Genomic DNA, 23,597 nt, shown 5'->3' on the forward strand with positions numbered 1-23,597 from the left:
CACCTACCGGTATTTCAGATGAATGGAGTATGAGGGGTTGCTCCAGTGGCATCTGGAAGGGGTTGGCTAGGGAAATTGACCAGGGCTCCTTAGCCGCATCTACATACTGGTCCCGCCTACTTCTGTTCCGAAATCAGTCTCTTCCCACACTTGCTCAAATAAAAATAGCAACAGACTCAACCAACTGTAACCCATTGGCAGAGGCTCAGTAACGCTAAGACTTCGTGGGAGCTACACCAGAAGAAGTCTTCCGAAATAACAAAACGCAACCGCGCTGTGATGTTAGCATTTACAGAGAGACATGTGACACGCAGCCATTTGTTTCTTCTTGAACGTGTGATTGCCAGAGCCTTCCACTGAATTTACAAAAGGAGACGTCATTTTCAACACAAACCAGCACATAAAGAAGGAATTTTAATGACTGTGATCTGTATCAAACGCAACAGTCAAGAGTGACGTGATTGGTTTCTTGTCATGTCATGAGACCTGGGGGAGACCTATGATTGGCTGTGGCGAGAATTGCCAACGTCATTTGTTGCAGAGGTCTGACGAGGGATGTGATTAGTGGATAAGAAATAGTACATTGCGGCTGTGGGGGCTTACATAATAAAGTTAAGAACGAGCTTAATAAAGTATTTGCAGTAAACATAGTAATGATTCCCAATATCATATACATTAACATATTGTATGCATGCGATTTTTAGATATATGTCCAACAGAGCAGAGATATTATAAACTAAGCCTCTTATTCCTGATTAGCTCAAGACTATCCCGTGACATAAAATGAACACTTTAAGGACCAGCAGAACGGTAGTAATTTACAGAATTTGTGTTACAGCTAACAGTATAAATGAGGTAATGTAATACTAAGCCAAAATGTATCTTCATAGCGATAAATGAATAGTTAATCTTTACACTTGACATGAGCTGTAACTTGACCCTTTCCTATAATTTTCTGTTATCTCCCCAATTCCCCTCAAATGGCCAGTAACCCTGCAGTACTTCACAATGCTGCCTTTGTTACTGCGGTGAAACGGCAGTGTCATATCACCAGTCCACACCAATGCTCTGCAACATGGCTGTGTCTGACCCTCCCCCACACCACTGTCAGTATCAGTGAAACACAAATACACACTGCTTCTCACTTCACCTGGGGGCGTTTTAATTGTATCCACAGTCTGAAGCACTCACACAAATGACTGTATGACACAAGAGGTATCAAAGTGTGGACATGTTAGTAAATCTGACGTTTGGATTCCAGTGCTCTGTTCAAACATACATTTTCATCCTGCATGCATTACACTGCCAACACTTGTTACAAATCAAATTGTTGATATTAGGCGAAGAATTCTGGGAGTGGCAGCTCATGCCTACAGATATTTTTTTTGTGAGAACAAAAGATAAAACAGATCACGCATTCTTTGTGTATTCAGATTATAAGTGTGCAAGACTATTCACCAAGTCTCAATTTACACACAATCATTTGCATTCTCAAATTCAATCCAGGTCAATCCAATTCATTTCGTAACGTATCCACCACAGGCAGTCAGAGTGCAAAGTAAGGCCCAGCTCAGACTTGACTAATGTTTGACATTGTTATTCAACAGGAACATCCCAACATCAAATTCGACCAATTATCATAATTTAGTTTTTTTTCCTTTCTTTTGCACAACTAAAAAATAAAAAAAGCAATACAACAAAGTCCAGTTATTGTGCACACCACACGTATACAGTATATGGCTCTAACAGGCGTATGTATATAAAACATAGCCATTTATCAATAATAAGTAATGTTGCTGAGTCTATAGGACAGGGATCTTTGGGAGAATAGTTGCATACAGACACAAAATCATTTAAATGTTTAAAATGAGTGCTCACATATTTTCAGTAAATACATTACCCTTCACACAGTAGTGAATACAACAGTCAAATAATACATCTTCTATGGGTTTCATTCTGATTACATTATGTCTTAGTGTACAGTACATACAATGATAATAAAGCAGAACTATAATATTGGTCAACCAACAAATCAATTTGATTTGACTTTGCCCTAACTGAAATTGGACAACAGAAAAATTTGTTAGAAAACTAATTAAGATTCTAATAAGACTCTAACTCAGCATCCTGTGTAGAAAAGAGAAAGGTCAACAGAAAAAAAAATTATTCAACTGCCTTCAGCTGATTCCCTTGAGGAACAGGTCTCTCTCTACGCCTGCTCTCAATGGCCGCGAAGCGGCTCAAACAAAGAATAAAAGGGAAACAAATGGCCGAGAGTGTTTGTTTTTTGGTGATGGGGCATGTCTTGTTTTCCCTTGTTCTTTAGGACTTTTTTTTAGGTTGTTACACGCTTGCATGCCAAGACTTCCCCTGATGCTGGGAAATTCTGTCCTCTGCTGGCTGCACTTTGGCTCTGCAGGGACATGACTCCCACTGTGGGTTTGGGCCCCTCAGAGTATCTTCAGGCTCCCAGTGACATTGTTCACCATCTCCTCCTCGCCCATGATGGCCAGAACAGTGCGGGACCCAGCCTCCACCTGCCAAAGACAAGAGGGGTTGATTTAGTGCGGAGATTCTCAAATGTGTTCACACCTAGGTACTGGGCAATTATGACAAATTGGTCCACAGGCCATCATTGAAAAAAGCATGCTTCCCTTACCTGGGTAAGCCCTGCATCTTGGACCAGGTAAGTGGGCAGGCTGAGGCTCATGGCCAGGGCCTGCAGCTCCAGCAGATGAGCCACGTTGGTGCCCTGGAGTACCACCTTCTTGGATCTGTGTAAACCATTCACATTAACATTCTTTTTAAAAGAAAATCAATTGTAATCAAGATTATATTCATTATCAAACAATATTATAAATGCTGGCATAACATATACAATCACTGAATACTATTAGGAACACCTAAACAACTGCTTACTCATTCCTGAGGTCTGGATTCAAGTAATCTCTTCCCTCTCAGGCTGACATTACGCTCTGTGTGTGTGTGTGTGTGTGTGTGTGTGTGTGTGTGTGTGTTTTAATGTGATAAATAAAGTCGCTTATTACACTTGCGGAGGGAACAAGAGCCTACCAAGTATCTACTAACTAGTGTAATATTTTTTTGTGTTCCAACAACGAAGTTGTTGTTTCAACTAAATTAAAGTACTTAGGCTTACTGGCTAAGACTGGCTAGCAGCATCAGTCACCTGTCTGTTTTAAAACTAAACAGAACTTTATCATGAACAAAGCATCATTTATTTAGACCAAGTAAATCAGAGGATTCACAATAATCAGTCTGTTTTTGTTGCCCTTCGAAGGAAATCCAATTAACAAAAATTATCTTTTATGTTGTTTTACTGTTGAACAGGGCACGAAATATAGTTAAACAGGACAAATGTAGTTTTCTTTAATCATATACTTAGTAGTTCTCCCAAAATACCTTGTTTGTAAAAAGTGTTTTCACAGAACACATGCACAGGTTGGTACGACCTCTGCCTCATTTTGAAACAAGAGTTTTTCCTCTCAGAATGGAGTAAAGAACAAAAAATGTCCAGTGACCAAAAGTTCTCTGGTCAGAAACACCTTGTAGATGAGAGATGAGAGGAGATAGACTGGTTGGGAGTATTGGTCTGATGTTCACAATAAATTGCTTGGTGAGTCCATATCAAAACTTTCCTTTTCCCTAACCCTATGATGGCAGAACAGACATGGTGAAGCAATTACTGGAGTGAAAAAGCTAATAACATAGCTGACAGTTGATGGAAGTACAATATTTTCATTTCAAGAAAGATTTAGTGCAACAGTTGCTCTAGTAGATGTCTGAAAAAAATATATATACAGCATTTGAACCCTTTCCACACTGGATCATGAATGAAAAAAAATAGTTTGTTTGTACCAAGAGCAGCAGTAGAACAATCTTACTCCTCCTAAAAGCAAACTGTGATGTTGAAGAGCAGAGCTCAAAGCTTAAGCTTCCCATGCCACTTAAAAAAATCAGTTCAATCATGTTGATCGTTTTCAAATTGCTATCTTGTTAAAAGTTCATTCCTTGCAACGCTTATGCTTTCCTTTAATTATTTGTGGTTAAATGTGTGGACACCATGAATGAAATGACATACTTGCGTAGCCTTAAAATGTATTAATTCAGTGTAAACAGGGAAATTAATTAAGTTGACATCAAAATTTAAGTGAGATTGTTTCTATACAAGAAACATAATCAATGTATGACCTTTCTGCACATCTCCTACTAACTTACCCGCTGTGGTCCCACTTCCAGGCCATCTCCCTCCAGCTGTTCTTCTCCTGTAGAGCCTGGTACAAACCTACGGCTGCATGGCCGACCTGGGCTGCCACCTGCACAAACACAGTGGAAAATAATTGTTTTCAGCCAAAATGGCCTCTATCCTCCGTTTCGGACTAGGTTCAAACAAAGTTACACACTAACCTTTAAAAAGATAAGTGCACTAAAAAAATTGATGTTTGGTCTAAGAGGAGGCAAACTCAACCTCAATATAAAATTTGCCACATAACCCAATCCTCTAAACAAAACAAGTAGAGAACTGAGTGGGTGTTCATTTTTGGAAAGACCTGGGAAGTTCAGGGGTAATGCAAATTAAAGACAGGCCATGTGTAATAACAAAGCACAAACTCTTTACTTCACTGTTAAAACAGGGATAGGTATAATTAAATGTGAGGGGTAAGATCTTAAAGCTCACAGATGAAGAGCTAATAACTTATTCTTCTATTTTTTTCAGATTTGAGCAATAAATCTCTCCTGAGCTTTTGTTAATTGGAATTTGTAAAAAATATTCTTCAGGATGGATCATGTTATGGAACGCACAGTATATATATCCAACACAGTCCACACTGTACTTACCTTCCCAACGCCCATGGCCAGGTCCATGTTCACCACAAACACCATCTTGAACATGAGGTCATCATCTCCCTCCTCCTGTGAGTCACAGTGGACAACAAGAGACACTGAGATTTGGTTTTGGACAAACTTCACAAGGTCTAATGTACCAAGGTGTACCTGTGGGGACTAAGGCTAGCTTATGGGCACCTCATTCTCCAGCTTGTTGAAGTAGTACATGGCCGCCTCCTCGGCAGACACATTCCGAGTGTGCAGGAGAGCCTGTAGTCATGAAAAACAATGCAAAAAGGTCAGGGAACAAAGCAGTGATGTATAGTCACACCTGCCAGTGTTATGGTGGACAAATGATTAACTATTACTACATGAATTATTACTATTTGAAATTCTCGCATGTTCATATTACATAGTATGGTTCGCTGCAGGTCAGCCTTCACCACCCAAGATGACAAGTGACACTCATCTAAAGTGTAATTACCTTAACCCAATGAATGAATGATTGAATGGAGCGAGACTTATGCCAAATTGTGTGCATGATCAACATCCAGCCAAATTTAGGTTTAGCTGATTTTAATTATGAAATGTGTCAGATATGACGTATTAATATTTGTTTTGTTGTAATGTTTTTTTCTTAAACACACAATCCATTATTATTTACTGCCAAGTCATTTAAGAAAAATTTCAGAAAATGTCAGCTTCTTCCCCGGAGTGGATAGTCCCACCTGTTTGGCTGCTTCCTCTGGGATGTCCAGCTCCCGGAGCTGCTGCAGAAACACGGGGTTGACATCCTGAGAGACCAAATCTGGGCCTGACTGCTCGGATGGCTCCATTCTTCACTGATAAACAAAGGACATACATTGAACACCAGGCGCAGCACTAATCCACATGAAATAAGACAATTGACACCATAATCTACCACGTCAGAATAAAAACATTGTGTATGCACGTATTCATATGTATCCACCAGGCCCTGCACAATAGATCTCAGTGCTGCATGCCTCTTAATGCCAGAACGGATGGATGGGTTATTAGCACAAATGTTACAAGCTAATATAATAAACGGTGGGGTTTAAACTACATTAGTTACAGATCGTCTACACCGGCGAACAATGTGTTTTAATCAACTATCTCATTTTCTTTTTTCTTTTCTTTTTTACAAGTTAAGAAATCGCCTAACGTTCGCGTACTTCCTGAGCAAGCCCGAATCATAAGTGGAATTGAAGTACGACCTGGCGTTATCGATTTGTGCGACAAGAGAATATGATGAGAATTTAAAACAAAATCCCAACAGCCACAAACTCATACGTTAACGCTGGCTTTCAAAATTCATTGTTCAGCTTGCTAGTTTTGTTCAGCGAACATTTCACGAAATACACACCACTCATATCACCACCGAAAACAATGCGGCTAACGCTAGCGAGGCTAGCTTTCGTTTTGACTGCGAGACTGTTTCAGTGAGAGTGCCAGTTGTAAACTGCATTGTGATGCTGGGCGTTAATGCGTACTTGACGGTCAGTTGGGAGCAGCCCTCTTTTTTGCCAAACAGCTATCGTTACAAGACTAGCTAAGATTAGCATTAGCAGCAACCGCTAACTGGACCAGTTTAGGCCCAACAAGTTGCCCGCAGTGAGCTAATGGATGTACCATAAGACCGTACACCCGTGAGTTAGCTTACCTGTCCTGCGCAGTTAGCTCGACAGAATGAACAACAACGGCGACTCCCCGCGGATTTTGGTCGGAGAACTATTTGTTTTGATGTGGCGTTACATTCAGCGAGACTCCCGTCGTGTGCTGTCAGCAGTGTTACTCCATTTGAACCCCGTGTGTTTGTTGGCACAGCGGTGCGCTGCCTGTTGTCAGGTCTTACAGATTTTCTGGCGAAATAAATTGTGTTGATGATGTGCGCGTTCACGCGAGGGTATATGGCGGCAAATGAAAACGGGCCATCCTGTATCATTCATACCTCCATCATTTCATTGGTCCATTTGTTGATGAAAATATCTATGCCAGTCACTTAGCGATTTACTCTGTGTAAAGGTTGGTGGTCAATTAATAAGATGGAGAAGCACAAAACATCTAGATTCTTAACTTAGGAAGGACACTACCATGATGAAAGGCCGTTTCCGTTTAAAATGTAAGATTCCAACGCTTGGGGATCTCCTAACTCTGGAATAAGTAACTAAGCAACCCTGACGTAGACCTGGGAAACATTTTAACTGAGTGAAATAACCTGGATGTATTTAAGTGGCAGCCATGATAAGAGCTTCTCCAGTCATCTAACGGCTGATGAGAGGAGCTTCAATGCTTCTTTTCTTATCACCTTTAAAATGAGATACACTGACCAGCCTTAATGAGAATAAAGGAGACAATGTTGTCATAATTACATAAGTACAGTGTTATTCTCTTAGCACACAGCTGTTTTTTTTAATGAATCCATCACATCTCTCCTTGACCTCATTTCCATTGAGGTCTAGCAGGAGTAGTTAGGAAAGGAATCTTTTTTTTTTTTTTTTTCAACTGCAGTCTTTGTGAAAGCTCTTCAGGGCGACCTCTTTGTCAGGAACTTTTAGTGTAATTTAGAGGTCAGAAAAGATCCTATGTGAATAAGTCCCCAGGTACAGACACAATGACCCCAGGCTCTTGAAGACACATTAGAGCAGATAATGTGGCCCAGGGCATCCTCCACCAGGCTCAGTGGCATTCTGTCCTATAATGCTGCTTAAACCACATCTGTTAGTGTCTAGTGTTGGTTAGGTACGGTTAGGCTTACACTCCCTTACATGTGAACATCTTGGGGGTATTAAACATTAATGTAAGGTTTTGAAAGGAAGAGAAAACAACAACACATCATTTTACAAATACTTTATTACATCAGCATATGTGAGAATTTGCACCCTTTCTTATTAAACATGTTAAATCACTACAGTAACATTATTAAATCAGTATGATGTTAACACACAAAATTAGAAACATCCTTAAAAGCGCTCCCTGCAGAGCAAAATCTACACTGCCAAATGTATACAGTTAAAGAGTTTTCCCTCCCTTTGACTGCATCATCACTGAGCTTTCGCTCCTATCTGAGCTGACAAGCATGTGACAAAGTAAACCATCTGTTCTTCTGAACCATTACGTTGTGTAGTGACAAACCTACAGGCTTCATTCTGACACACTGCTTCTGGACCTAGGAGTTAGACACACACTCAACTCAGACAAATTACTGATGACGGGGTGGGGTCTCAAACCTCATCACTGAGTGGTCGGAGACTGAACTGTGTCCATATTCCTGATTTAAGTATGGAAGAATTCAATTTGGCAGTTGGCACTGTATTTAGTCCAATTCTCAGTCTTGTCTTCTTATAAATATTGTGTAGCTTAACTCTTGAGCAGCTTTTTGTGTGCGGTCAACATCCATCTATCTAAAATCTTAACTTTGACAAAGAAACCACAGCATCATCTTGGTTCCTGTGCTATGCCAAAGTTACTTTCCCAGTCAACATTGGTTTCCTCTTGCTGAACCGAGTCAGTAATCTTTGCGATTCCAAACCGGAAACTGGAATTTAACCAAAATGAAGCACACAAATGGCAGTACTGTAGGAAACCCTTTTAAAAGGGGAAACCATGTCAATCTTTGTCTTTTAAATAATAATTTAAAAAAAGCAAACCTTAGCGCTTGTATGAAAAGTCTCTGTGCTCCAAGCAAAAGCAGGACAGTGTGACGAGGTCGACTATACCTTTCAAAGCAGTAGCAGTATAATCAATACATGGTTATGTAACAGGTTGACAGCACGTGAAGCACGTGAAGCAGTGCCACCTTACGTTCAATACAGGAACTCTAAACCAACCATGATGCAATACCAAAAAACAAACAAACCACAACACGTACCGTTGCCTCAGCTTGGAGTAGAACTAGGTGAACCATGATTTAAGACATTGTTCAAATCCTAAAAGTAATGTTAAAAAATGTACAAAATAGAAATACACAATAAAACACTACAGCACGCACTAGGATTCCACTTCATTAACATAAGTTTCTTTTATAGGAGGATTTTTGTTTTACCTCTAACATCTTTCCAGTGACTTGAACACTATACACACATCCACATTAAAGTATAAAAGCAAGAAAGAAAAAAAAAAACAGAGTAAAGTGTCACTTAGTCTGGTTTTAAGTACCTTAAAATGCCCCGACGAGCAGATTCTGACTTCCAATCTTTAACAAACTAAAGAAAAATATTGAACTTGAAATGTCTGAATTGTCTGAATTATCTGTGTGTGTGTGTGTGTGTGCGTACAGCTCCAAATGAGATGTCCAGCAGGTGTTAACTGTATATGTGTATGAGGACAGGTCTGAACAGTGCTGCTGTACTGGTGCTTTTAGCTGGATGAAAGTAACATACATAGATACTGTTTTTCTCCAGGCAATGACATCACAGAAATGAGGGCAAATGTAACTGCAGCACAGCAGGCGAGGTAGAGAGTGGCAGAAATTTTGAACATGGTTTCTTCAACATCAGTTCCCTGCATTCTCCAAATACTGCTCCCTGTAACATCCAAAATATCATAACCGCTGACTTCTAATACTTGGTACTAGAAGTCAGAAATGTAAGATGTAGCCAAACAAACCAGGGAAATATGGACTGTGCACAAACGCATATATGCGCGCGCACGCATACACACACACACACACACTTTACATGTGATTACACAGCAGCGACAAGCACACAAGGCTTTAAAAGGTTCCTCTTCGTAAAATTGGCTCCAGAGGGAAAATGACATCAAATCCCTGTTTCTGTTAAGATTCCCTCAGCTGCTTTCTCCTACATGTGTAAGACAACAGAGGTGAACTCCAGCACTTTTTGTACTTAGTTTTTTCCTCCACGTCTCTTCATACATAGTGTGGCAGCAGGCCTGACTGGTGTCTCCTCATCCAGGTTTGTTCGGTGTCCATGTGCTGTCCTGTGTCCACAATTGGCCTCACAGTTTCTGGAGTGCACAGGTGCATCCATAGCTAGAGAAAATAAGGACAAAAGGGGCTGGGACATGAACTTTAATGCCAACTTAAATCCTCTGATCTGAAAAAAGTTTCTTGAAAAAAAAAGGGGGGGAAAAAGGAAAAGTCTGTCTTCCCATCTGTCTGTTGTTCTCCTGCTTCTCAGTTCAACCTGCAGGTTTTAAATGTTGTCTTCTACACGTTCACCCAAATCCATTTGCTGCCACACCTGTGGGTGCCTCCTCTGTCACAAGTCAGTGACTTTATTCTCCACAGCTGCAGCGATCTGCTGCAGCCTGTAGCCGAGCTGCATCTTTTGGGCTGTGGTGTCCTCCTCCAGCGCTGTGATGATCTGGTGAGAACACAACGAGTTGGTGGAGGAAGTGAGAGAGAGGTGGAGAGGAGAAAAAGGTTTAGAAGATACAAATAAACACAAGAATAAATTTAGTTTTCCTGTAAACTTAAGTGTATGTGCCACAAGCATCTTTTCCGGCTTACAAAACTTTGGTTTTTCTCCCCACCCCACCACATATTAACACACTGTCCCACTGTCTCCTGTACTGACTGTAGTCAACTGCAGTGCGACACACGGATGTTTGTTACATCCGACACACTGAGCTATTTCTGTACCACATTTAAATGTTTTATGAATAAACGCACATCATAAGTTAAACAATTATAGTCCAAAGTACACACGATGCAATATAGTAATTAATTCTAATTAATTATAAAAATCTGTTGCAACTCACTTGAGCATTTTGGATATTGAGGCAGACTACAATGTCTTTATCTTCACTACTACAAATGCACCAAAAGCAAATGGCCTGCTGAAGCATTTAATGAATTTACTCTTCCATGAGCTTTCAATAAAATATCTGGAAAGAAGAATCAGCTTGTTTCAAGCACAGATTTTATATACATCTGTATCTTTTACACTATCAGACAGAAGTTGATTCAAACTCACCAGCAGAATTTAGTGTAAAACAATGTTTAGCACTCTGAGGAAACCATTGCTGAAAAGATTTCATATTGTGAACCATATTTAACTCCACTGTGCCATGATAGTCTGTTAAACTTCTATGGAAGATCCTGACCGCCGCCACTATAAAATCCCCCCCCCCCCCCACCCCTCCACAAATACAAATTCTGTGTTTGTTTACACAGAACGGCGAGTTGAATAAGGGTTCAACATTACCACCTTGAAGAGACAGAGTGATAAACACACCTGGTCATAGTATTTGTTGATGTACTTGTAGAGTTCGTGCAGTGCGACCAGGTAATTCAGCTCTCCAGAGTAGTTCTGAAACACAAAGCATTCAGGTTAATGCCGCATTTCCACCGCAGGAACTTTACCCAGGAACAAGGAACTAAAGGAGGAACTCTGTGCGTTTCGACCGCAGGAACCATGGTCTAAATTTAGTTTCTGGGTACTTTATTTACCCTCGAAAAAGACCCTGCTTGGGAGGTAGTGCTTGTGCTGCGTTCCAGTTTACCTTGGAACTCACCAACCCCCCCTGAAGTCGGGTTGGTGATTTTTTCTGAGATCATACTGGAACGATAAACCCGACTTCCGAGTTCTGAGATAAACTGGAACACAGCATAACCGAAGGTTCAGTAACCATGGGGCAGGGCTGCAGTGCTGAAGAATTGTGATTGGTCGAGTACTCGCTGCATTTTATGTAACCCGCTGTGTTTGAAAGCCGGTGTGCAGCTGCAAGCTCACTACTGTTTTGTTTTTTTCACTGCACGTCGTCATGGACACGCAGAAGAGAAGCGGCGATAGATGGACCGACGATGAGGTGCAGGCTCTGCTGAGCATTTTCTCTCGGGGTGCAACGGATCACAAAATTCACGGTTCGGATCGATCCGCGGCTTTTGAGCGAGGGATCGGATAATTTTTCGGATCAACAACAACAATAAAAAAAAGAGAAGTATAACGTTGCTTTCCAAAAGATAAAGCAGAGCACTTTTGCCCCTTGGTCTTAAATGAAAACAACCTTCAAGTCCGGTGTTTAAATAAAATCTTAAAATAAAATATGCGAGTCATCACACACGTAAAATAAAAAATGCGTGTCATCACACACTCTCCCCGCCGTCTCTCTCTCTCACTCTCCCCCTCTCGCACACACACACCGCTGCATTTACAGTCATTGCTTTTCTACCATGCGGATCACCACCATCATCTGTGTATTTTACAGAAAAGCCACAGTGCTTAAAAAGGAGGACGATATCCAACGGGAGTTCGAAAGGGAGTTGCAAAACAAAACTGCTTTTCCATTTGTCGTTTGTCTGATTTGCATAAGCTTCCCAGGACTTCAGGCCGCGGTGGAAAATCAGACAACAATGGGCCACAGGATCCTTTTAGTTCCTGGAAGAGTAGTTCCAGGAACTAATAGTTCAGGTACTTTTGGTGGAAAAGCGGCTTATGCGTCACTGTGTGTGTTCCTCTGCAGTGTGGGCTGGGAGGTGTGGCTGCTCTCACCCTGGACAGTTCAGCTAGGGCAGAGTTCATCTCCTGGTCACTGGCTGAGATGGTCTGTCTGATGTCAGCATAGTACCTGAAAGAGAGAATGACATCAACAGTTCAGATTACTTTTAAGCTTTCAAAAGATTTTGACTTTAAAATCTCTCGTGTTCTCCGAGGAACAGTTAAAGATCAGGCTTTAATTAAGGCTGAACCCACCTTTCTACCATCTGCTTGTATCTGGGAATATCTCTGGCATACAGCAGCTTGTTGATGGGGGAGTCCTGTTTAAATTCAAACAAAAAGAATGAGAACCACCTGACCGCTTAAAAAATGAAATCATCACCTGCAACTGAAACACAGTCAAGTGCCTCAGCTATTTAAAATATAACAATATATGTGAAATAACTGATATTTCATTTCAGTATTATGTGCAAGAAGCTTCTTCATGCTCCCTCCTGAGTCCCCACAATCCTCCTCACCCGTCCCAGTTTGTGCTCAGCGATGGTGCAGGAGTCCATGAATGTCTGGGAGATGACAGAGAGCACAGCGTCCACATGGTCTGACGCCTGGACGTCAAATATAAACTGAGGGTTCTTCACAACGTTGATCCAGAAGCGCAGAGGGAGACTGAAGAAACAGAGGAGATATTATTATCATGCCTCTCCCTCATAAACACAGTAACAGCACTGCTGAAGGCCACCAACTACTTCCTCATGGCCTCAGCTCAGACAGTGGACAGTATTCTCGTCCAGTTGGATCTGAATGCAGCAGTTGACACCCTTGATCACAAGATTCTATCACAGAGACTAGAACATATCATTGTGATTAAAGGAACGACTCTTCCATGCACACAAAAGTTAGTCATGGAGTTCCACAAGGTGCTGTGCTAGGACCAATACTTTTCAATCTATATATTATCAGATTCTACCACAAAAACATTTTCATTCTTATGTTCGGATGGCAGCACCTTGGCCTACAGTACCACTGTAAGGAACCTTGGACTTATTTTTGATCAGGTCATGTCCTTTGACTCATAAAGGCAGACACCCTCTCTATATTTAATGTTAGACCAAAAATTAATTGTAGTTACTGTGAACTGTGTAATTGTGTACAGTATGCTGAAAGAGTGTCCCTATTCAGGGAACCGTTGGGTTTCTCTATAATAGTGTAAGGTCTTTTAACTGTACGGTGCCTTGAGAAAATGTCTGTAGTGATTCAGCACTATAGAAATGAAACAGGAAAATCTATTTTCACAGCCCCGCTTTATGTGTACATTTTTCTCTCTGTACCTGTTGGTCTTCCAAATGTGGATTGTCTCAGGGTCGGAGATTCCATGTTGTCCTGCCTGGTCGTCCAGCAGGTCAAAGAAGTATTTGACAGCCAGGGGGACAGGACGGCTGGTGCTAAGGATCACTGTGAACAGGTCATCTACAAACTTCTGCAATGTGCCCTAAAGAAGGAGGAAGAGGAGAGTTCACATCTAACTATTGATTTTTTCCTTCTTACATTCCCATGTATTTATGAACTCAAACTGGTCACATGTCAAACACATATTACTGTGAACATTGTTCCACTGGTAAAACATGATGTCATCCATAGCAATCACGGTCAAACCCCGCCCCCTCGCTGATCTTCTTTTCACTTTGTTCTTCATTATCAGCAGCTTTGTGAGCAGCTCTTCAGAAGAGGAACCATTACATTTGTCATGTGTCATTTACGGGTCCGATAAGATCTCTTGTGAATACAGCCTCTGGTCAACCTTTTAGTAATAGATGTGAGTGCCACTAGTCTAAAATCATGTATATATGTATACATATATACAGATATCATGATTGTATGATTATTATAATTGTAAGCTGAATCTCACTATACCAGCAATTAGACTTGTTTGTATCATGTCAAACATAGACATCAAACTAAGACTAGCTTGATGTTTGTGTGCCTGTGTGCATAATTTTGTTTACCTTCATGGACAGCAGGCGGGTCAGGTAGATCTCAGGGATGGCCTTGGCCCTTTCCCTCTCCCTCAAGCTGCCTCTGCGGTGTTTAGGCAGCTCTGGCTCCTCACTGGCTTTCACCAGATGCCACAGCCGCACTCCACCTTCATCTGCATCCTCCAGCATCGGTGTTTCTGCACAGGTCAATGCTTTCCAATCTTTATATAGTACGACTGACTGGCCAGATATCCTATGCTTCACCATCAGAGATATAAATAATGCCCATTCATTTCATTAAAAAAAACAAAACAACTAGGGATATATTCCTCACGGTCCAAGCAGCCGATTACCAGTGCAGAGCACATTCAATAACTTCTGCTGCCCAGATAACATATAGAAATATTAATACTGAAGTCAGACACAGGGGGCTGGTTTGTTTATATTCCGTTAGGAGACTTGAAGCAGAAAGCATTTTTGAGTGAACTTGATTAATTATTACATAATACTGTTCTCATGCGAACTCACTCTCTCCTGCTATGTAGTCATGGTTGTCATGGTGAATGTGTTTGTTGTGGCGAGGGACCAGCGCTACTGTTGCACCGTCTGGGACCTGATCAGCAAGAAGAAACAATTAGGAACCTGGAACTACCAATCACAATTTTACTTTGAGTGAGTGAAACATGTTTGCATTTTCTTTTCAAAGGAAGCGTGGTAGCGTAGTGGAGCATGACCTCTGACCTTGTAGTGCTGCAGCGTGTTCAGGCGCTTCCAGTTGCCCTGAACCACAGATGTCAAGTCCTCGTCTGACAGGATGAGATGTCCGGCCACACCAGACCTCCACTCTGAACAAGACACAACAGTTACACAATCAGCAACCCGTGTATAAGCATGTTTGAGTGTGTGTGTGTGTGTGTGTGTGTGCGCGCAAAAAAGAGTGAGATACAAGCTTAACTTATTGGATTTGGCCACTTTAAGTGCTTAGTGTTAATTCCAGTGCAGTGACAACTTGGGTGGAAGACTGCATTACAAAACTTGTAACAATTCAATTCAATTCAATTTTATTTGTATAGCACCAAATCACAACATACATTGTCTCAACACACTGTATAGTGGGGTCAATATTAAAATATTACAGGGAAAACTCAACAAATGCCACAATGAGCAAGCACTTGGCGACTGTGGATGAGAAAAAAACGAAAGCTATGTGTATGTAACTACGGTTCTATGAATTCCGAATGATGGTGCTTTAAGCACTGAATATTTCCTTTTTCCGCAGTTCGAGTATGTATACCAACAATGTCACGCCTGGATGACCCGAGAGAGGCTTTATCTTCCGGTGTCATCAGAGGTTCTGTCCCGACGGAATCTTCTTGCGAGATCACGAGGATTCCGAGTGACAGTGCTCTGGCGGTCATTCGGGATTCATAGAACAGTAGTTACATTCGTAACTTTCGTTCTATTTCATCCCTGCTAAACCGCCAGAGGCAGTGCTTTAAGCACTGAATGACTCATACCAGCAGAGTCACGAGGAATCCTGAATACCCACCTCATTGAGGAGAATCAGGAGAACCTGGAAGGAGGACCACCCCCAGTGGATGGGGAATGGCAACATTGACCCTATATAACTTGGAGAATGTGCCTGGCGATGCCCATGTTGGAGCGGCACATATGTCCTCCAGGGGTACACCTCTCAGGGCAGCCCATGACGTTCAAAATGCCCCTAGTAGAGTGGCACCTCACGCCAGATAGCAGATGAACAGTTGTTCTGACCGCCGAATGCCTGCGGTAGCTGCAACATAGGCCCTCAGGGCCCATGCTGGGCACAGCATTTCTGTCTTATCCCCTTCCTCACTTGGTGGGGGGTTAAACTGTGCAAGCCTTAGAGGTTGATTCAGGTGTGAGTGTGACAGCACTTTCGGCAGGAATGCAGTGTTCGGCCATCGAGTAACACCTGAGCCATCTGGGTTCCACCTCAGACATGAGGCACTTACTGACAGGGCGTGTAGCTCACCGACACACTTTGCATAGATAATGGCCAGTAGGCATGTAGTCGTACACGATATCCATTTCAGCTCTGCCCGTGCCAAGGGCTCAAAAGGAGGCTGGCGTAGAGCGTCCAGCAACAGGGGCAGGTCCCATGGTGGAGATCTTGGGGCTCATGGGGAATGCAACCTCCGAGCCCCCCTCAGGAAGAGGGACACCAGGTTGTGACTACCCACTGTGCCGTTGTCAACCCTATTGTGTTTACATGATATTGCTGCCACATACACTTTCAGGGTAGAGGGAGACCTGCCATCGTCCAAGAGGGACTGCAGGAACTCCAGGATGGCTGGAACGGAGCAATGAACAGGGTCCTCACTGCGGCCTGTACACCAATGGCAGAATAGCTTCCACCTGTTGTCGTACTCCAGGCGGGTGGACGGCGTTATTGCATTCATAATGGTCTGCCTGACAGTGTCCATGCAGCTGTTCAGCAGCAGTTCGGGCGCAGTAGGACTTTCCTGTCTGGGAGGCGCCATGGTGTGCCGCAAAAAAAGTCTGTAGAGCAGAGAGAACCATGTCCTGCCTGACCAGAAGGGGCCACTTGTAACATCCTGTGACCCTCCTGAAGTGTCAGCCAAATCAGAGCAAGTGGTGGAAAGGCATTCAGCAGACCATTGGGCCAAGGGTGAGCCGGTGCATCCTGGCCCAGTGGACTGGTCATCTCTGTCAGGGAGAACCATGGGGGCCAGAGGTTCAACGTCTCTAACGCAAAAAGATCCACCTCTGCTCTGCCGAAGAGGTCCCAGATTGAGTGCACCACCTTTGGGTGGAGGCGCCACTCCCCTGGAGGAGGCTTGTGACGCAGGCTGGTCAGACGGGGGGCTGCCCACGTCAGGAGGTCCTGGGACACCTGCAGCAGCCGTGCAGACTTGGGGCCACCCTGTTGGTTGATAGGGAAGACGGTCGAAGTGTTGTCTGACCGTACAAGCACGTGCCTTCCTCTCAGGTATGGAAATAATTGCTTGAGAGCTAGGTGCACCGCCCGCAGCTCTAGAACATTGCGGTTCAATGCAGTCCTGCACAGACCAACATCCTTGAACTGTTCTGCCCTGCGAGACTGCACCCTACCCTGAGAGGGAGGGATCTGTGGTGACAATCTCTTGTCTGGACGCAGCAAGTCCAATGGGACAACTGTCGATACTGATGTTAGCTTGCCCATGAGACGCAGGAACATGATGTAGAGCAATAACCTGCCCTTTTGGAAAGGGGCAAAGAAGTGGATGATGTTGTCCACATGGAGAGGGGATGGAATGGCACTCATGGTTGTCGTGTCTAAGGCCACATCAATGAAGGTGGTGGTCTGAGAGGGACAAGCAACTTTTCTCTTGGTTTACCTTTAGGCCCAGCTTGGCCATGTGGGAGAGAAGACGAGATGTGTCCTGGACCACCTGGCCACGGGATGGCGCGCAGATCAGCCAGTCGTCCAGGTATGGCAGGATCTTCATGCCCTGAGACTGCAGAGGTGCAAGGGCTGCCGTCATGCACCTGGTGAACACCCTCAGAGATAGGGAGGCTCAAATGGGAGTACGCTGATCTGCCAGTGGCAGTGCCTCAATAGGCAAAACACAGAAACTGCCTGTACTGAGCAATTGGGACATGAAAGTAGGCATCCTTCAAGTCTATGGAAGCAAACCAATCTCCCTGAGTGACAGTTCGCAGAACATCTGCTGTAGTGAGCATGTGTAATGGTAACACCTTCAGGTATCTGTTAAGTCCCCTCAGATCCAAGATCGGACGGAATCTGCTGGTCTTTTTTGTGACAAGGAAGTAAGTTGAGGGCGATCCAGGGCCATGCACATGATGGCCTGCATGGAGCTGTTCCCTGTCTCACTCAGTGAGCTCTGGGCCGAGGAGTTGGAGCCTGGATCCAAGGCTTCGGAGGCTCTGTCGCCGTCATCCTCGTGAAAATGAAAGGCTGATGCTGCCAGAGAGAGAACATCATCCTCTGGGACCGACTTGGGCATGGTTGGAGTAGACCCTCCGCCTCCTCCGAGAGAGCATCAAAGTGGGGACTAAGGAGAAGGGACCTCATCTCGGCCAGCTCGGCGGATAATTGATTCACTTCTGAATAAAGTTTATCTCCTGATGTCATGTTCTTCCTGTAGGGGGGAGCTGCAGCAGCAGCCTCAGCCCGACGTTTTGGACGCCTAGGTGGGGCAGACGGCAACTGGCCTGGCGAGGATTGAACCTGAACCAGTCTAGAAACCCCTAAATGCCTGATGCATGTACCTGTGTATGCAACTCATACACATTAGTCAATATGGAACCAGTTAGCTCGGGTCGAATATGATCGCCAACTATACTGGCCTACAAAACCGTAGGTTGGGGGAAGGAGGCTAACTAACCAACTTAAGTAGAACTGGAGTAGAACAGAAATATCGGCAGCGGGGAGCGTAGACGCTGCCTTCACCGTCATGGTTGTAAACCGCTATAAAAAGTTAGTTTCGGCGGAACCCAGCCACAAACTTAATGTTAAGTAAAGCAAACAACTTAATACCGGGAGCGGGGAGCGCAGACGCTGCCTTCACCATCAGGGTTGTAAACTGCTGTAAGAAAGTTAGCCTCGGCGAAACACAGCCACCAACTTGATGTAAATAAAGCAAAACAACTACCGGGAGCGGGAAGAGCAGATGCTGCCTTCACCTTCAGGGCTGTGTGCATCTTGACATCTGGGATTCTACTCAAAGACTGCTACATTAACTGAGTATATTTAATGGCATTTTCTGCTTAAATGTGCTCTATCTGATGTTTCTGGTTTTCAGTGTGTCTTTGTAGACTGTCTCTAAGCTAAGTTCTGTTGTGATCAGTATTCTTGAGCTAGATTTTCTTATCTTCTAGTTTTAAAATGCCATGTTTTATTTCACTGTCTCTACAGACTGATTCTAAACTGTTCTGCTGTGATCAGTATCCCTGATTTAGACTCAGTAATTATCTAGTTATTTAGATCTAATCTTGTTTTATTCAATTGTCTTCGCTGACTGATTCTAAGCTGTGTTCTGCTGTGATTGAGTTTATCTAGTTTCTGAAACTGGCATTTCCCAGCTTGACAGTGCTCTGCCTGTTTTTAGATTTAACAATTTGGCCTAGTTGACTTAAATCTAAGTAAATGTAATTGTTGCTTTAAATCCATTTCAGAAATCTATCTCCACTGACTAAGGTGGAAGCTGTTACAGTTCAGCTGTCTCTCGGGAGAGGTAGTTTCAATTGCTCTCTAGCCAGGTGATTCGAATGCCTAACTAATTGCGGGTCGTGGTCAGCACCCCTGTAACCACTTTGGCAATCAGCACTTGTGTATAAAAGCCAACATTTGTTTGAAGCGGCAGCTTCAGCGCAGTCGAAGACAAATCAGACAAAGATGTGGAGTCTTTCTGAGGAGTCCTTCGTGGGAGGACGAGTGCGAGCGAGTATCTTTTGATCTTTATCATGTGTATTTTCCAAACCTGTACACTACTCTGTTCATAGATACTTTAGACCACGTACCCAAGCACAGTAATCTTTCCAATCTTATCTACCCCTCCCGGTCCACACAGACCCAGCATCTTGTCACAGGGGGCCTGTGGAACTGCCAGTCTGCAACCCGCAAGGCCGAGTTAAATTCTGGCTATGCATTCTCGCTGTCCGTGGACTTTCTTGCTCTCACCGAGAATTGGCTAACTCCTGACCCACCCCCCCAACAAAGCTGGTAACCAACTCAATCTTATATTCAACAGAAACTGCTCTTCCACTGAGTTCTCTGTCACGCCTCTCCATGTCTCTGACAACTTCTTCATATCCTACTCTCTTCCCCTCTCTCTAACTCCTAACCTTCCCTCTTTCACTCGAACAAGTGTCACTGCTCCGACCGAAATGCTCACAGGGCTTCCAGCGACGGAGATTTATTAGAAGTTTTATTGCGTTAGCTTTTAGCCAATGCTATGAAAATGCAATGCAACTGTACGCTAAAGAAAAAGGGAACAGAACCTCTGATGACACTGGAAGATATAGCCTCTCTCGGGTCATCCAGGTCACATTGTTGGTACACATATTCGAACTGCGCATGCGCAAAGGAAATATTCAGGGCTTAAAGCACCGCCTCTGGCGGTCAGCAGGGATGAAATAGAACCCTCTTTTAACAGGAAGAAACATCCCTTTATTTCCTCTTGTCCAGCTGTAGAGGGCACTACAGCTTAACTAATGTGAAAAAAGAGCCCTGGAGGCATATGTAGAATTTCTCTCACATTATGTTAACAGAATTAAGTCTCTACTGCAAAAATGCTTGAATGGATTTAAAGCCATTTTATGTAATTTTTAGCCACTTCCAATTACAACAATAACAAAAGAGTTTGCTCATGACTTGGCGTGGGATCATGGCAATTGACGCGTTAATTATCCACTGAGGTCTTCTCCTCTCCAAAGCAAATGGCCCGGTGATTAAACCAAGTACAACCACTTAATGAAGCCGTTTCACCTTGTGTGTGGTGAACACAGGACTGAGGTCTGAGGGACTGCGCTGTGGCAAACATCTGTTCAGCTTGTTTCTCTAATAACTTAAGATCCAGATGTCTGATGACTAAAATCCTTCATCTGCTTAAAATAGATTGTTAAGTAATGTAATATATAACAAAGGTCTAGTTGTTTTTTGACATTTCAATGTATAGAACTAACATATTAAACTTTCAATTTAAAAATGTATCTGTTCTGACAGTCAGGTGCCATGTGGTGTGAATGGATTCTCACCCAGATCCAGTGAGTCAGCATGGGGTCGGTGGGAGAAGGAGGTACCCTTGAATACCTGATCCAGCAGCTTCTCCTTCACCTGTGTGATGGTATCACAGTCCAGCACTTTGGAGGGCAGCGGCTGAGTCTCATTAACGCCTCCGCCCTGCACTAACACATTCACAGTCTGCACAAGATGAAAATGGGGTGGTGTGAGAATATTAAAAAACTTCCTGAGGGTCCAAGTGCGCATCGCAGATTCCTTAATTAGATATAAATTATTTCATATAAAGTCAAAGTTCTCCTCACCAAGGTCTTGTACTCCACGTCTTCACGCAGCAGCCGGTTGTCATTGAGGGTGTACTTGGCTTTGCCAGTAACAGCGTCCACTGGTCCTTTATCTACCTGGTGCTTTATGGCCCTGAACAACATGTAGAGCGACTCTCCTGCTGAGTCCTGCGCACACGGACACGCACACACACATACACACACACTTAGAATTTGCCAACCACATTCTGCAGGAGAGCATGAAGGGTTCAAATGACGAGGACTCTCCTTTATTTCCTTTAAATTATAATTTTTCTTTTAATCGGTTGGAAAGTTTGTTTATTCTGGAAGTTATGGTAATAAATGTATTCTATCTTTCTAAATGGTGAGTGTCCTGTTTTCATAGTCTCTGTACTAATAATCAGCTGGTTACTTTGGATAACTTCAAATTTTTAGCAAACACTGCTGAGAGTTAGATATGAGGATCAATGACTCTCTCACATCTATACATTAAAGCTCCATCCAACAGTCTGTTAGCTTAGCTTAGCACACAGACTGAAAACACAGGAGGAAACAGAAAAGCTCCACCTTCATATTTATATACAGATATGAATCTGGTATTGATCTTCTCATCTGAGTCTTGGTAAGAAAAAAACTAACATCATTACATCTCTATGTAGTACATTTGTGAAATTGTTCAATTGTTACTTACTGAAAACCAAAGCATCTCTTATGATTGAGAATTCTTACTGTGTTATTTCATCACTGAAGCAGAAATATAAAATCATGTCATATGTGAGGACTAACCCTGAGGAAAGCGTAGAGACAGATGGACATCCAGTTTGTCAGCAGTTTCTCCACCACTGTCTCTGTTCTACAGAGAAAAACACACAGGTTGTAAAACTGCAAAACATATTTAAAACACCTTGAAGCCACAGCCGCACTTTTTACCCTCCTCCTTCTTACCTTCGCAGCATCAATTTGGGGTTCTTGGCCACGTACTGCTCCACCAGATCATTCAGGAGAGTTTTGAGGATGTCAGTGAAATACTCTAGCTTTCCGTGAAGCGCCACCGTCAGCAGAGAGGCCACATAGGCTCTGTCTCTGGGAGAGAAGGTCCGCTGGCTCTCCAGCGTGTAAATGAACTAGAGAGCAAAAAGACAGGGCATGTTATCCCTCTGCTAAACATGTGGGTCGTCTCTAGAAAGCTGATGGTGAGGATGACTACCTTGGTGAGGAAGAGTTTGCTGTTAAGCAGGTTGGACAGCTGCACCAGGCCATGCTCCACCGTCTGCCGCCTACACTCCTGAACGTCCAGGTCTCGCCTCAGCGGCGACTCTCGGTGGCCTGGGAAGAAAATGCGTTCGGCGTACATCCGGTAGTCAAGGAAAGGGATCCCTGAGCCCACCAGGTCACTGGACATGTCCATCATCTCTGTCATCAGGTCTGTGATAAGGTGAATGAAAAGGGGTCAGAGGGTCTAGTTAGGTTTTAAGCTTCTCCTGTATATTATATTGTTGTGCACAGGCACTGTGGGTATATGAGAACTGCGGCCCGCTTGCATCTCAGAAGCCTGAATTACCGCATGGTCTTCTGAAGAAAGAAGCAAACAAAGGAAAGAAAGACCCCTGGACCCCCGTGGCAACCCCGCATCTCCCACCTGGCGGCGTGATTTGGACACAGCCCAACTCGCATCCCTCATTGGCAGAGACCCGCACAGCACCGTGAGGGGTCTCGTGATGTCACAGACTCTATGATAGAATGCGATGCCCACCACTCATCCACTCCAGGTACACTACCCGCTTTGATCAGGTGGGTTCCTCTGTCCTACAAAGGAGGTAACCACTTCTAACTTAGACTTCGTCCACTGCGACTTTTACTCTAGAAACCAGGAAGAATTGACTGTGCACGCAGCTGAACCAGGCCCCAGGATGCCCGACTTCGCTGGATGAACCGGAATCCGCCTTTTTTTTTCTTCCTTGTGTGCGTTTGGAAACACACACAGCACCGGTACCGAGGCAAGAGCCGTTGAGACGGAACACTCTGTTGATTGATCCCTGCAGAAGGAAAGACCTGAACCCACAGTCTTTCAACCGATTCGACCACCGGTAGATCCGAACCCTGAGGACCGCGCAACGGCAGTCGCTAGGAAGCGCCACAGCTCCCGCCTCGCCGCAGCCGAGGACGGACCATTTATGGCTGCTATAATAACCGCGTTATTAACAGTGTCGCTTGACTGGGATTTGTGTCTGCAATCGTGTTTGATCTCTGTCGTCAGTTTAAAGACCAGAGACGCGCCGGCTCACCAGCTGAGCTGCTGTGCCCCTGCGTCACACAGACCAGGTGCTGG

At 43.7% G+C, this 23,597-nt stretch overlaps 3 protein-coding genes and 1 long non-coding RNA gene across 17 annotated transcripts in view; 1 reads left to right on the forward strand and 3 right to left on the reverse strand.

The window, feature by feature from the left end:
• The window catches only part of setd5 (SET domain containing 5), a 35,175-nt gene extending 34,942 nt beyond the window's left edge, over positions 1 to 233 (reverse strand). For 3 of the 5 annotated variants that reach the window (XM_047332970.1, XM_047332969.1, XM_035630222.2), the window contains exon 1: positions 8 to 233. In XM_047332970.1, coding sequence (XP_047188926.1) covers positions 8 to 52 — 45 coding nt within the window. In that variant the 5' untranslated portion in view covers positions 53 to 233. The remainder of the gene's footprint in view (positions 1 to 7) is intronic. The other 2 variants (XM_047332974.1, XM_047332971.1) reach the window with 1 other exon arrangement.
• Positions 234 to 1,138: 905 nt separating this feature from the next.
• si:dkey-19e4.5 (UBA_like_SF and PTH2 domain-containing protein) lies at positions 1,139 to 6,778 on the reverse strand. 3 transcript variants are annotated; one of them, XM_035630233.2, is made up of 7 exons: positions 6,527 to 6,778; positions 5,574 to 5,687; positions 5,044 to 5,115; positions 4,858 to 4,932; positions 4,237 to 4,334; positions 2,660 to 2,774; positions 1,139 to 2,537 (listed from the first exon to the last, which is right to left on the reverse strand). In XM_035630233.2, exons 2-7 carry the CDS (start codon positions 5,679 to 5,681, stop codon positions 2,451 to 2,453), a joined length of 555 nt encoding a protein of 184 aa, XP_035486126.1. In that variant the 5' UTR covers positions 5,682 to 5,687; positions 6,527 to 6,778; the 3' UTR covers positions 1,139 to 2,450. The 3 variants fall into 3 exon arrangements, with proteins under 3 accessions (XP_035486126.1, XP_035486128.1, XP_035486127.1); XM_035630235.2 differs by lacking the exon at positions 6,527 to 6,778 and adding an exon at positions 6,357 to 6,478; XM_035630234.2 differs by lacking the exon at positions 6,527 to 6,778 and adding an exon at positions 6,230 to 6,322.
• Positions 6,779 to 7,698: 920 nt separating this feature from the next.
• Positions 7,699 to 23,597, reverse strand: part of plxnb1b (plexin b1b) — a 130,006-nt gene continuing 114,107 nt past the window's right edge. For 7 of the 8 annotated variants that reach the window (XM_035631523.2, XM_035631527.2, XM_035631525.2 and 4 more), the window contains 14 exons: positions 22,476 to 22,693; positions 22,214 to 22,392; positions 22,055 to 22,121; positions 21,290 to 21,436; positions 21,002 to 21,167; positions 14,981 to 15,084; positions 14,768 to 14,852; positions 14,270 to 14,451; positions 13,595 to 13,755; positions 12,785 to 12,932; positions 12,522 to 12,586; positions 12,321 to 12,396; positions 11,064 to 11,138; positions 7,699 to 10,190 (listed from right to left, as the gene is read on the reverse strand). In XM_035631523.2, coding sequence (XP_035487416.2) covers positions 10,086 to 10,190; positions 11,064 to 11,138; positions 12,321 to 12,396; positions 12,522 to 12,586; positions 12,785 to 12,932; positions 13,595 to 13,755; positions 14,270 to 14,451; positions 14,768 to 14,852; positions 14,981 to 15,084; positions 21,002 to 21,167; positions 21,290 to 21,436; positions 22,055 to 22,121; positions 22,214 to 22,392; positions 22,476 to 22,693 — 1,778 coding nt within the window. In that variant the 3' untranslated portion in view covers positions 7,699 to 10,085. The remainder of the gene's footprint in view (positions 10,191 to 11,063; positions 11,139 to 12,320; positions 12,397 to 12,521; positions 12,587 to 12,784; positions 12,933 to 13,594; positions 13,756 to 14,269; positions 14,452 to 14,767; positions 14,853 to 14,980; positions 15,085 to 21,001; positions 21,168 to 21,289; positions 21,437 to 22,054; positions 22,122 to 22,213; positions 22,393 to 22,475; positions 22,694 to 23,597) is intronic. The other variant, XM_035631526.2, reaches the window with a different exon arrangement.
• LOC118309417 lies at positions 14,805 to 21,166 on the forward strand. The gene is made up of 3 exons (XR_004793480.1): positions 14,805 to 14,911; positions 19,816 to 19,967; positions 20,970 to 21,166. It is a non-coding gene; the product is annotated as an uncharacterized LOC118309417 (long non-coding RNA).

This window comes from Scophthalmus maximus, chromosome 6, assembly GCF_022379125.1.
Source record: "Scophthalmus maximus strain ysfricsl-2021 chromosome 6, ASM2237912v1, whole genome shotgun sequence".
In the NCBI taxonomy this organism is placed as follows: domain Eukaryota; kingdom Metazoa; phylum Chordata; class Actinopteri; order Pleuronectiformes; family Scophthalmidae; genus Scophthalmus; species Scophthalmus maximus.